The sequence below is a fragment of the Cottoperca gobio genome, chromosome 24 (genome assembly GCF_900634415.1).
Source record: "Cottoperca gobio chromosome 24, fCotGob3.1, whole genome shotgun sequence".
NCBI lineage: Eukaryota > Metazoa > Chordata > Actinopteri > Perciformes > Bovichtidae > Cottoperca > Cottoperca gobio.
Window position 1 is genome coordinate 12,153,651 of NC_041378.1, and position 14,893 is coordinate 12,168,543.

Below are 14,893 nucleotides of genomic sequence, written 5' to 3' on the forward strand. Positions count from 1 at the left end.
TATAAGCCCCCATCACTTTACACATAATCATTTGACCCATTGTTAATATAAAAAAATAGCTTGGTGCAACTTTAAAATGTCACTTTAAAAATGGATTGTAAGGCCTACAATAGAAAGCAAAAGTAAAAAAAAAACATACAGACACAAGTCGGCATTGTGCACATTGCTAATTCATTTATATTTGTTCATTTGCATGCACACACACAAACACCGGCATGCGCCGAGCACACAGGTGTATGTCTAATGGGGCGAACAATTTCTCTGATAGTTGTAGCTAAAGGTTAATCGAGGATACACACTAACACACATACTCATATACAGTACCAACAGCTGACTTGCATTGTGTAGCTACACTCTTTCTCCTCCAATACAAGTTCATTCATCTTTTGTTAAGTTTCAATAGACAGATTAAATGCAATCTCCTGTCTGTTTTTCACAGGGTTTGCCCCAGACTGTATTATTGTTTGCATTCATATATATACGGAAAGCAATTCCTTTCATTTAATAATATTTGTCCAATTTTCTTTCATTCTGCAATTACCTTTTTATTAACAAAGTAAAACACATTATTGTCCTGTAGCAATATAGCGAAGAGAAGCCCTGTATTTTGGATGACTGGGGTTTAAGCCTCCATGTCAGCAGACATCTTTCAGATACATTTACCAGCACCCTGAGGTGTCTGAATTAGTCATTCACACAGAAGCTCCATTCACATGATGAATTCTTCCACAGCGGTTTCACAGCACGGGGACCGTTCACAGTGTCGTTAATCCAACACAAGCGCTGGACAATTCACTAACTGCACGTTCCGCACCTGAGTTCGGGTATGACATGGTGCGGATTAGGCATAAAGTTATACCAACACACCGGTGCACCAGAATACTAAGAACATTGTACAACAAACACGACACCAACAAAGATGTTTAATCCGCCCCAGCTGACCCGGTCTGCTCGGGACTCACAGGAGGCAGTTTGGCTGCTCGGATCGTTTTATTATTATCATGAACAATGGAGCCGGTTTGAGTTCAAAGAAAGGCTTAGGGCAAAGTTTGTTTTTTTTGTCCTTGTGAGTAGATTTAGTTTCAACTTAAACCTTTTTTTCTCTCTTGTAGGTACCTGTTGTGTCTGCAGCTCCGGGAAGATGTGGCTTCAGGACGACTGCCTTGCTCTTTTGTCACTCACGCTCTGCTGGGGTCTTACACATTGCAGGTAGAATATCAATATGTATGGATATACAGTGTGCCTTTTCCTGCATCAGGATATATTTATTGACTTTCTTCTTTTGGTTTACAGGCAGAAGTTGGTGACTATGAACCCGACCAGCCTCGGCCTCTGGACAGCGTCAGTCAGCTGACCTTTGCACCCAATCAGAACAAAGAGATGGAGGAGAAGATTCTTGAACTCCACAAGTCTCACAGGTCAGAGAGAACAGGGTCATGTTGTCAAAAGTAGTCAGGAAGAAATATGTATGTCTTTTCCTTGCCATTAAAAGCTATAGATTTGTTTGTTTATGTACCGTAGTAAAGGGACCAGGACTGAATGTTTTTCCTGCACTGTATTAATACCTAGATGCTATTCTTAACCTGTAGTAGTAATTTGCTTTTTCTGGGTGTTTAGGGGAATGACACCAGCACAGGCCGACGTCCAGTTTCTAGAAAATGCCAAGAAACTGTCCATGTACGGGGTGGATCTGCACCATGCTAAGGTATGAATAAATAAATGAATGAATCTTATTCCTCTCCTCCTTTTTATTCTCTCCTCTGCTCCTCTGCTCCTTTTCCTCTCACCTCCTTTCCTCTCCTCTCTTCTTCACCTCCTTTTCCCCTTCTATCCTTTCCCTCTCCATTGTTGTTAACATCAGGGGATTAGCAAAATGTATTTGGTGTGTGTGTGTGTGTGTGTGTATGTGTGTGTGTGTGTCAGCTGTACAAACACTCAAGGAAACCATTGCCATGGGAACAGCCAGTCTCTCTCACAGGGATAGCAGGTCATCAGCAGAGTGCGTGCATGTTTCCATGTGCGTCTGAGTATTTTTGTGTCTTTGTGCAAGACGGTCAGAAAAATAGGGGAAAGAGAGGGAAGGGGGGAAGAAAATGGAAAGATAGGACGTGAGATAGAGGAGACGGAGACATGACGGGCAGAGATAATGTTAGAGTGAGATGGGGACAGATTCTTGAAAGAAAGAAAGAGGCGAGTCCCCTTTAAGGGCACGCTCCACTTGTTTGCAACACAGTGGGAGAATCGGGGGAAAAGATGAGAGCAGCTGAGAGAGCGTTTCAAATGTTGCAAATCTTTTTTTCTGGCATACCAAAGTTGTGGGAATTCAAGGGGAAGATCTAATTCTGTCCTGTGCCATTAATTTGTTTTGCAAGTTTCATGGCCCCAAGGCCTACAAAGGAACCCTTTCAAATACTAAATGTCATACTGTATTATCTGGATACAAATGCACTTCTCTATGTTTATTAGTAAAACATGACACAATTTAACCGTCTCATAACATTTGATACACGTAATTATCTGTTTGAAAATAAGGCTAGTAAATGTGTATTTTACCCAACAAATGTGGTTTTATATGGAAGGGTTTCATTGGGCAATATTGGTTTTGCTGGTTGATTTGCCTGAACAAAACTAAATGTATTCAACACCATCATGTTCGGACACAACAGTGTTTGATAGCAGGGTTCTTTGGTGTAACAGACCTTTCTCATTGAAGACATTTTGACATGTCACAATAAGAAAAAGCACATGTGTAAATAATAAGTGCAAATGATTCAGTTGTTGGTAGTGTGCGTGCTGTCACATTGAAGACTATGTATTTCTGGAGATAAGAAATGTGTAATAAAACAATTGAAAGTTGCACTTTAGGGAATCAGGTGTTGGATAAAGTGTCTTGTGTTTGCAGCATTAGCAGCAAGAATTGCAGTTGTTGCACTTGAGAATTTAATTTGAGATTGAAAAACAGCAGCAGGGACAGAAATACAAATACAATTGGTGCATTAATAAAGTAAATTGTAAGACTTCCACTCAGTGTTTTTGCATTATTTATCAGTATTTATTCAGTAAAGTCGATCTAGATTGTTACACCATAGCTGACTGCCGTCTTTTATACTTGCAATATATACTTACACTTAACATATTAAGATTATAGAACAGATTTTGTAGAAATTCTGGAGTCACTGAAGATTCATCGTTTACTCACAGAAACCACAAAAAGCAAATGGTAACTTGTGTTGCATTGTGTCAGCGTGTCCAAGCTTTAAGTGCTGAAATGTGGATCTACTAGCACAGAGATCGACGAGCAGCTGATAGCATGTCAAGGCCATGTGGTGTGTTTGTGTGTCCCAGTAAAACTGTCCATTATCAACATCCTGCATTAGGCCCAACAGATTTGTCCCGTGTAAAATGTACGACTATAATCAATACCGCCCTTACCATTACCAGACGGCCTTGGACTTAAAAGCTTTGTCAGTGAGTTAGTCTGTCAGCTAACCACGTTAGAGTCGCACTGAATGAGTGTTTGTGTGCTAATTGAGTTCCTGTTGAGCTTATGCAGACTACTTTCAAAAATCAATTGGTGTGCAGTATGATATATATATATATATATATATATATATATATATATATATATATATATATATATAGCATATATATATATATGTATATATAGCATATATATATATATATATATATATGCTATATATACATATATATATATGCTATATATACATATATATATGCTATATATATATATATATATATGCTATATATATATATATATATATATATATATATATATATATATATATATATATATATATATATATATATATATATATATATATAGCATATATATATATAGCATATATATATATATAGCATATATATATATATATATATATATATATATATATATATATATATAGCATATATATATATAGCATATATATAGCATATATATATAGCATATATATAGCATATATATAGCATATATATATATAGCATATATATAGCATATATATAGCATATATATATATGCTATATATATGCTATATATATATATGCTATATATATGCTATATATATGCTATATATATATATATATATAGCATATATATAGCATATATATATATGCTATATATATGCTATATATATATATGCTATATATATGCTATATATATGCTATATATATATATATATATATAGCATATATATAGCATATATATATATATAGCATATATATAGCATATATATATATGCTATATATATATATAGCATATATATATATAGCATATATATAGCATATATATATATAGCATATATATAGCATATATATATATGCTATATATATATATAGCATATATATATATAGCATATATATAGCATATATATATTGCCTATATATATGCTATATATTATAGCATATATATAGCATATATATATTGCTATATATATGCTATATATAGATATGCTATATATATGCTATATATATGCTATATATATATATATAGCATATTATAGCATATATATATAGCATATATATAGCATATATATATATATATAGCATATATATATATATATATATATATATTAGCATATATATAGCATATATATATATAGCATATATATAGCATATATATATATGCATATATATATAGCATATATATATAGGATATATTATAGCATATATATAGGCATATATAATAGCATATATATAGCATATATATATAATAGCATAATATATATAGCTATATAGCTATATATATATATATATATAGCATATATATATATATATAGTATATATATATATATAGTATATATATATATATATATAGTGTATATATATATATATAGCATATATATATATATATAGCATATATATAGCATATATATATATATATATATATGCTATATATATATATAGCATATATATATGTGTATCTATAGCATATATATATATATATATATGCTCTATATATATATATATATATATATATAGAGCATATACAGATGTTTTCACAGTGATTAATGACTTATTTCATAATATGTTTTGTATACATTTTATTCTTGACTATTACAGGACTCTGAGGGCGTGGACATCATGCTAGGCGTGTGCGCCAACGGACTCCTGGTTTACAAAGACAGGCTTCGGATAAATCGTTTCGCTTGGCCCAAAATACTCAAGATTTCATACAAGAGGAACAACTTCTACATTAAGATCAGACCAGGAGAAGTAAGCACCCACGCACATGTTATTTCTTTTATATTCAGATTTATATTTACTACCGTGTTTTAGGACAAGTCATTTAGCATAAAAGAGAATGGGGTTGTTTAACATGGACACAGGTGGTGGAGTGTGATGGTGTTAAGATTGTTATTGTAATATAAGAGCATACGTCTTTACAGTAGATACATCAACTTATTTAGACTGTGGGTGTTTTTGAGTCTTAAATACATATATTTTGGTTTTGCACTTAGATTTTGTGCTTGTGTTGTTCTTGTTGTAATTATGGTCATTCATGTGCGGGGTGAACGTTTGAGGTTGTTTGCATTCCTTTGTGAGTTTTGATTTGAACATAAAAAAAAAAAAGAAACAAACAAAACTAAAACCAAACATAACTGACAATCTTAAATGCCAAGATTGAAACCTGGCTGGCATCCCAAACTAAATAATAAAAATGAAAACACAGAAAGTGAAACTGTCACAACACACGTATAAATACAGAGAGTTACTCGGCGCTACACAGAAGAATGCAGCACATGAAGCATAAACATAATAACTGAGTACTCATAACATTCGGTACGTAGTTTGAGTTTCTTCTGCGGTGGATAAAATGTCATAATTCTTTGTTTATATCAGTGTTTGCACAATCATTTATCATTTATTCATCTTCAATAAACATTTATATTTGAAAATAAGCGATTTGCTTTTGAGTGAATTCCATGAAAAGAAAAAAAACAGTGCTTGACGAAATCTTTGAAAGTAAGTAACATTTGGTAATGTCTGTATTAACACTTACATGTTTCTTTGATAGACGGAGCAGTTCGAGAGCACGGTGGGATTCAAACTCCAGAATCATCGCTCTGCCAAAAGGCTGTGGAAAGTCTGTGTGGAGAATCACAGTTTCTTCAGGTAGAAATACACAAACTGAAGCAAACACGTCCTGTGTACGCTCATGGGTTTCAGAGATGGCCAGTCTGGAGTTTAGGATATTGAAACGGGTTGTTAGGTAACGTTCAATAAAGGAATGTGTTCTTTATCAGGCTCAACAAAAGGCCGGGTCTCTCTCCAGAAAATAAGTTGAGAGCGTGTATCTTGTGGTTGTTTAACCAGTCTGATGCCCGGGGCAACACATGCACACTGATGCACACACAAAAGATGAACCAGGTGCTCATCATTGCTGCGTGTGCATGTGTGCGTGTGCATGTGTGCGTGTGCGTGTGCGTGTGTGTGTGTAGAGGAATAAGCTTTAATATCCTGTTGAGGGAAGAGTTGCCTTGAAACATTTGTGCCTCTCTTGCACATGCGCATGTAGTTGTTACTGTTACATTGTTTTGCAAAATAAAACATTTTAAAGGTACACTGAGTAGGATTTGTCAGTTGTAAACACGACATTTAAAAGTTGGCCCCTCCTCCCTGGCTCAGCGATGGTTAAAGCTAGAGTTCGTAATCTTCTTCCCAAACATTCTTTGTTACAATTGTCGAAATTCTCTTTACATCCCAACAGCAATGATATCAAACATCAAATGCTCTAACAAAACAAAACAAAATACACGATGTGGCAGACCTGCAATAAGTCCGTCCAATCATTTCATTCTGCTACCCACCTCCCTGTCTACCTGCGCGTACTCTTCCTGTGCACTCTCCGGAGTCTTCCACGAGCTGCTAGTTTGATAGTTGTGAGTACTAACAATAGCCATGTTTGTTGTTATCATTATCATAATGATAATTGTGTGGCTATGGAGGGAGGCCTAATAAGACGGGCTGTCAGTGTTGACAACTTGACAACTCTTTCGTTAGATTTAGCGACTATTTGAGCGAGTGCTGTTTTTTTCCAGTTGGATAATTTCAAAATCTTCCATACTCTTGCTAGTTTCTCAGGATGACCAATCATAGCTATAAGGTGCTCGCCAACCCCAGATTCCACCTTTGTCACCCTCGCCGTTTTATCAGCGCCGTGTACGCCATTTTTGTCGGTCTTTGTGTATACCGCTACACACTTCTAGTGTGTCATAAGGGATGACTAGGAGTGATCATTTTTGTGTGAGTCTATACATTGTTTTTTAGGAAAAATCCTCATTGTGTCTTTTGATGTTCACTTTCCTCTTGCCCATTTTCCCTCCCTCCCTCCCTCTCTCTGTCTTTTATCTGTAGGTTAAACGCACCAGAGCCTCCCACCAAGGCCCGCTTCTTGACTCTGGGCTCCAAGTTCCGCTACAGCGGGCGAACCCAGGCCCAGACCCGCGTGGCCAGCTCTCTCATAGACCGGCCCGCACCCAACTTCGAACGCACCTCATCCAAACGTATCAGCCGCAGTCTGGATGGAGGTAACGCACTCACTGACAAAGAGAAACAGAAAGACGGCATTCCAGCTTCACTCTAAACAATATTCAATGCATGGACAGACGGACAAAAAAGATTTGTGGAAGGAATGACGGTCAGATGGAAGTGGGGGTGTGGATGGAGGGTTTGTGTGTGTGTATGTGTGTGTGTTTCTGTGTTTTGGATGTAAAATGCTAGTGTCTGACCAGATACAGGAAATAGCTGCAGCATATGTTTCCTGTCACACAGTGAGAGACAGAGAGAAAAAGAGAGAAAGAGATGGAAAGAAAGAATGTTATGTGTATCTAAAAGTAAAACGACCCTCACAATGAAAAAAGTACAGCATGTAGAGACACACAGTCACTCTCATGTCACTCACTCGTCATAGCGGAGAGAGAGATGCTCTGATCACATTTAATAATTGATAATTAATAATTAATATCTTCTTAATATCTGCGTAAGATTGTTGCTAATTTAATATTTTAAATGAGCCGTTGTCACGTCAAATACATATGTTGTTGTCTTTGGAAAACAGCACACACATGTTGTTTTTATGGTTTTCCCAGCTCTGGCTTACAGATCCCACTTCATGCAGCTGTGCACTGCTGTGTTACATGTGTCAGGTTATTCCACCATCTTACATTGCCCCCTGCTGGACACATTATTCCACTTCAATCCCACATCCTTGTTTAGTTGTTGCAGTTTTATACCTCAAATGTAATCTTTTTACTCTACTAAACTGCTACTTTACTACAAAACCAAAGCACAGTGTGTGAAAGGAGATGCATCCAACCTTCGTGTTTAGAAAGTGTGTTGACGTGGAAGAATCACACAGTTTAATTTTGTGTTGGATTGTAGAGAAGTTGAAAATGATGTACATTTTTTACCAATTGATTTTGTGTCTCATTCCTCAGCACCAAGGATCAGCATAACTGAAGCTACATCTGAGAACGGACGTGAGCCCCACCTGGAGCTCCACTCTGACTCTAAGGTGTGTGTGTGTGTGTGTGTGTGTGTGTGTGTGTGTGTGTGTGTGTGTGTGTGTGTGTGTGTCGTGTGGTCCCCCTCCTCAAAGAGAGAGACATTATATGATGAAAAGAATCCACATGTTTCTAGCTTTGACACCTTTTTGCTCGTCCTAGTGTGTATACAAGCTTCTCTTAGCTTAGTTTTACATTCACGAGTGTGTCAACATGTTGTTCACATTAGCAACATGCATTTTTCCTGGGTTGGTATCCTAATTTTGTTAGAGGTGGTAAACACACAAGGAACCGTGCAGCAGTATTATCTCAAGCTTTACACTTGTGGGGACAAACCTAGTGGATTGTATCTTAACTGTGTGTAGGAAGAATGAAATGGTAAACAGTAGTAACAGAAGAATTGGCAACAGATGTGAATTGAATAGCTGACTCTGGGGCCATGCATAGTACCGGGACTACGAGAGTCATATGCTAATGTCATTTCTGTTTTCACAGGATAATTTAGATACTTATCTTTGCCTCCTCTAGGACCAGCAGGCATCCTCACTGTTGCCCCCTTAAGGGGAGACACTACAGGTGAATTGGGTAAAAATGTTAACTAATACATCAACACTTCCCCTGTTGATTACTTACATTAAGACAAAAAAATGTTTGTATTACAAGTTCACTGAAATGTTATGTTTAAATATGGAAATGAGGCATTTTCTTATTATATATGTGCTCATGTGCATACAGAAATCTGAACGTTGGATAAAGCCAGGTTCTTTTTACAGAGGGAATGTAGGATATCTCTTTGTATCACTGCATAGATTAAGAAACAATGTTTTTAGGAATAAAATGTTATATAAATCTGACTATAAGTGTTATACAAAAATGTACGATTTAAGTATGCAAATTAGAAATAATCTATTGCTAACTTTTCATGAATTTAGTAGAAATCTACTGACGCAAATAGTCTAGGTTAGACACCGAATTTCGCATTTTGAATGTTTTTGCCTGTAGTGTCTCTCCATAAGCTGTGCATGTGTGTGTGTGAGAGAAAGAGGCTACACAGACCAACAAGACTGACAGAGAAGGTTTCAGGTCTTCATTTAATGCTCACTGGATAAATATGATTATTGATTCTGATCATTTTAACGGCTTCCTTCAGATCTTAACACAACTTTAGAGCAGCTTTTACAGGCAGGTGTGCACGACTCTGCCGTCTACTGAAGAGCGTTCTGTCCCTCAGCAGGGATCCACGACTTAGTTTATCGAACGTATAACTATATGGTATGCAGGCCTTCTGTTCCACCTCCCTCTCCCCTCTTTCCCTTCTCTCCTCTCTGCCCTCGCCCACACCCCAGCACTGTGGGACTGTCTTAGCCTTCGTCCAGTGGTGCCCCCCCCCCCCCCCCCCGTTGACACTATTTCTGCACACAGCTGCACTGTGCTCAGCCCTGCTATGTTCACTTTTAACCTATTTTCGGTGTGTTGTTGACTGACTAATGTTATGTCTCTTTCCCTCTCTCTTTTGTCAATCACACACTCCTTTTTGTTTTGTTCTTCCCTCTTGCATGCTGTCATTTTTGTCATAATTTCACAACAAATGAAATGATATTTGGAATACACATTGTTTTGGTTTTCATGTTGAACTTACTTCACTTCTTCACCGCTTGCTGCTACACTTTGTGGATGTGTCTGCGCTGGTCTCTCCTTTCTTTCCCCCACCCACTCCGTTTCCTCTAAATCCTTCTTCTGCTCTGTGTGTGTGTGTGTGTGTGTGTGTGTGTGTGTGTGTGTGTGTGTGTGTGTGTTCGTGTGTGTGTGTTCGTTCTTCTCTCCTGTGATCCACCTCCATCAGTCAATCTTCATGTTTCCTCTCTCCTTCTCCTCATCATCCTCCCTCTCCTCCCTCCCCCCATCCCTCGACACTATCTCTGAGTTCGACCGCGGCCTCTCAGACATTTCTGAAGACGAGGACCGTATCCACGACACGGCCGCCTCTCACACGCTGTGGGCCCTCCCTTCTAACACCTTCTCTCTTTTCTCCGATCAGTCGGCTGATCTCGCACAAAACCCTCTGACCTCTCCCCCGATCACAAGCTCCCAAACATGCATTTCGGAGGTTTTTGGAGTTGAGGAGGGCTGCCGGGCTGAAACCACAGCAACAGCTGGATTGCCTAATTGGTGGAGCCGGTTCTCTCTGAGGGGTGTGGTTAAATACGTTTCTTTCAGCCTGTGTTTTCTCTCCATTTGGGGGAAGAATGGGAACAGGTGTCTTCCCACAAAGCTATTTTCAGGATTGACCAAGAAACTGAGCTTTTTAACTTCCAAGCTCTCCGCCGAAGGTTTGGTAACGCCCAGATTGCGCCAAATTCTTAACGGTTTGGCATTAAAATGGACTCGTTTTGTGGCGATTATAACGAGTTATCAGCCTCCCAAAGGTTTCAGTTTGGTTCCTGCTATTCTTTGGCAGCCAACACAACTTCACCTGCCCTCCATTTCTTCTCTTACCTGTCCTCCAATTGCCTCTTCATTTTCCTCCCTCCCCTCTCTGTCTTCTCTGCCCTCTTATTTCTTCTCTGTCCCATCTCTCTCCTCCCTCTCCTGCTCCAAGCTAACCCCATGCATACATCGCTACCTCCTGAATCCTTCCCCTCTGTTCCTGCCCTGCCTGCTGGTCGTCTTCCTGTTGGTTGTGATGCTGACGGCGAGCCAGTCCTTGGTCTTAGCCCTGATTTTAGCCACACCCCTCGGCCTGACCCTGTGTTACCTCGAGAACATGGTCTCCAGTCAGCGAAAGACAGTTTTGCCGACGTTCATCGCCGAAATGGCAAACGATCAGTCCGAGCATCAGTTAAGCTATCCTCTCACGCCGACACACACGCCTCCACGCATCAGGCACCACGCTCACACCAGCGCTACGTGGACGCAAGAGATGTGCGACCCTGCTGCATAAATACACACAACACGCCCAACAAACCCTCTCCCCTCTCTCTTTTACATCCTCCATGTTTGAATGTGTAAACTGTTTGTCTGTACATTCAGCCACCACCACCTCCTTGCCCTGAATATCATATTATATAATATATTTGTCTTCTGTTTGCTTACCATCCCTGCACCCCGCCAACCCCACTGTATTGTACAAAGACTAGAATAAGTAACAAAGTATTTCAAACTCAGAGTTTATAAAGAATAAAAACAGTGTTGAAATAGATTAATGTTGTTAATATAGAGAAAAGATATAGGAGGTATATTAAGTGATTTAGATACTGTACAGAGACCGGAAGAATGGCAAAATAAAGTTGCATTTAGTGTTGTCATGCGTCAGGCGTCCGCTCTGTGTTTGACACTCAGCAGATTAATGTCACGCTCATCAAATGAAGCAACATAATGCTGTAAATTGGTAATGCTTTTCAGTTTCAGTTTGCCTTAGTAGTGCAGAGAAAGGGCGGCGCTGAAAGATGAGTTGTAGATTAGGTGTTATAACGGCACACACAGATAGATTCAGTAACCTCCTCCATCCCGTAGCGCTTAAATCTTATTGGTTTGTTTGTTGTTGCTAATGAATGTTAAGAGTAAACAGTGTTACACTGACCATGATCCCTGAGGTGCAGGACACCCTCCTCTACCCCTGTCCGTTGTTCACTTGGTTTTAAGTAAAACTATAACGGCATTTTTGTGTTTGCCGTTTCCCTGGTGGATGCAGATGGAACAGACATGTGGAAATAATACCGGCTTATTCTGCTCATTGACGGAGTAACTATAATTATCAGTGTAGTAAAAGTGAAAGCTGGCCTCTGGTGGAAATCATCTCAGCATCTTAGTTCCTTAATCGTCCTATTTGAAGTCCTAAAAACATACACAGGAACTATAGTAGTGATAGCGTTTACTTAGATACAGTGGATCTGACTCGGACGTGTTCTGAACACAGTATTGTCGACTCATCAGCTGTTTTCCAGAAATAAATGCTGTACATTAAAAACACAACATGTAACATATGATAGACATATACTTCGACACAGACTGAATCCTTCTGTAATGTAGGACGAGAACAGTCTTTTTTCATGTTACTGGCGCAAAGGTTACATCACCGGTAACGTTCCCCGAGGTTGCTGGAAACTTTTCCCATCATCCATTTCACATTTTTCTTTCTTCGTGCTCCACTTACCCCCCCCCCCCCTCATTTTGTGTCATGACTGCCTTTCGCAATGACAACGACATTGAAGGTTAAGGAGGTGGACTTAAGCCCTGGTGATGCGGAAGCAACGCCCACCCAGGTCTGTAGGGTCCGTCTTTACCCAGCATGCTTTGCAAATTCTCGGGAGAATAACGTAGGAATAGAAAAAATGAAGATATTACTACTTTTGTAGTTTTGTAACGGTGGTTTTAGGTATTGAAAGGCAATGGATTTATGGTGTAGTGGAGCACACATGCAGTAACCTGTCCTTCCTCTCTCCCTGACTTCACCCCATCAACAGTCACTCGGAGCCAGCGAGCTTGCCTCCTCTCAGGTTCAAACATTATTACTGGTGGTTTGATCCTTTTATTTGGTCTGTCAATCATTTACTCGACACGCGTTGGTTTGGTTTGGTTCACATCTCTTTAAGGGTGAAGTTGCTCTATTATGATGATACAGAGTCAGTTTTTAAAAATGTCTTAGCAACCCAATCTGAAACATTTTTTACAGACAAATTGATGATATAAAGTTAGAAATATGTCTTTTTTTGTTTTCAGATTGGTTCTGAGTGTAAAATCTGATTCTGAATGGGCACTTTCACCCACAAAATCCTCACTTTTGGTTGCTCTGCTGTGGGTTTTGGTTTCACAGTTACAGTTTGGTTTCTGGTTCATATCTGTGGTTCATCATCATTTTTGGGTTTCTCTGAAAGCACATTGGGGTTTGTGTGCATGCATGTTGGTGTTGTATGTGTCAACATGGGTACGAGTGCTAGCGGCATTACATTCAGTGAAGAATACCAAAATGTTGTTCATTTGTGCTCGTACCCATCTTCCGGCCTTCATCACAGTTTGAGACGTGTTGGCCGCATCACCACTTGCCTGCTTCTGAGTTTAAAGAATATGTATATATTTATTTCAATTTACTTGTTTTTATTTCATTTTTAATAATCCATTTATTTATTCGATTACTATTTATTTATTGTTTATCATTTATTTAATTCCCATTTTGTTTCTGATTTTGTTTTATTTTTATTAGAGTTAAAAGAAAGTGCATTTATTTCTTTTTATTTCTTTATTATTTATATAATTAATTTTCTCCCATTTCATTTTTTGCCGTATGTCTGCCTTCCAGAGTCCAATGAGAGTGCATGGGGAGAATATTTATGTGAGGCACAGTAATTTAATGTTGGAGGTTTGTACTGGCGTCGTCTGATGGCCGAATATAAGAACTACATGCTTCTGTGTACTCTGACGCCATCAGAACTACAACTTCCTCTGTACTGTACTATACTGTACAAGACTGCCGCCCTCTCGCACTCTCAGGCTCTGTTGCATGTGTGTGTGTGTGCGTGTGGGTGTGCGTGTGCGTGTGCGTGTGTGTGTGGAAGTTTACATTCAATTGCAGCTATTTTCTTTTTTTTTTCAGTATGATTGAAAATGTTTTGGTGTTAAATTGTTTCAGTGTTAATCGTCCTAATTCACATGGCAGCCATTTTGAACACATGGGCTTGGAAAACGTGACTAAGAACATTGTCGTAAATGATGTGTAAAAACAAATGTTGCACTATATCAGAGCCAGATATCTCCCCTAAGGAGTTGGTGGCGAAGGAGATTGAGTACTGAACTTACATTTGGACAATAAATGCTAATGTGACAACTTGGCAAAGGCTAAGAGATCTTAAAAAAAGATGAATACAGCTTTAAACATGTTGTCTAGAAGGCCTGCTACACGTGATAGTTATTAGATCAGCAGCAGTCCGAGGAACAACGAGCATCGCATCTGCTTGTGGACGTTAACCGGAGGTTATCCATATAACCAAAGTTCCCTGAAAGCGGCCCTCACTGATGTGTTGTCCCGAAGCGAGTGCACCAAAAAGGGAACTAAGATGTCTTCAGTGTTGAATCTTAAGAAATGCAAAATATTTATTTGATGTGTATCTTGCTACAGTACAGTCAAGACTTTCTCTTCCAGGAAATTTCCCAAGCTGAGTGTTCACAATGGCTGCTCTGTGAATGGGGTCAGCGGCGTGCCAACGCGACTTTCATGCATGCTCTGTGCATGTTGAATGCTGATTTTGTTTTTTATCTTGTTCCAATCCTTGATTGATCAAAGAGTTTGATTATTGCCAGGCAGCTGCGTCTAACCCCACTAACCCTGCCTCCCTAACCCACACGAGGAGCTTTCCTCCTGTTGTTTCTGGTGATTGGCT

The 14,893-nt window shown here is 38.8% G+C and overlaps 1 protein-coding gene across 1 annotated transcript in view; it reads left to right on the top strand.

The window, feature by feature from the left end:
* Nucleotides 1-14,893, top strand: part of epb41l2 (erythrocyte membrane protein band 4.1 like 2) — a 53,139-nt gene that overhangs the window by 26,726 nt on the left and 11,520 nt on the right. The window contains 9 exon segments of the mRNA XM_029425997.1: nucleotides 1,113-1,209; nucleotides 1,294-1,418; nucleotides 1,618-1,705; nucleotides 5,077-5,229; nucleotides 6,032-6,129; nucleotides 7,372-7,544; nucleotides 8,454-8,530; nucleotides 12,731-12,781; nucleotides 12,983-13,015. Of these exon segments, the coding sequence (XP_029281857.1) occupies nucleotides 1,113-1,209; nucleotides 1,294-1,418; nucleotides 1,618-1,705; nucleotides 5,077-5,229; nucleotides 6,032-6,129; nucleotides 7,372-7,544; nucleotides 8,454-8,530; nucleotides 12,731-12,781; nucleotides 12,983-13,015 (895 nt within the window).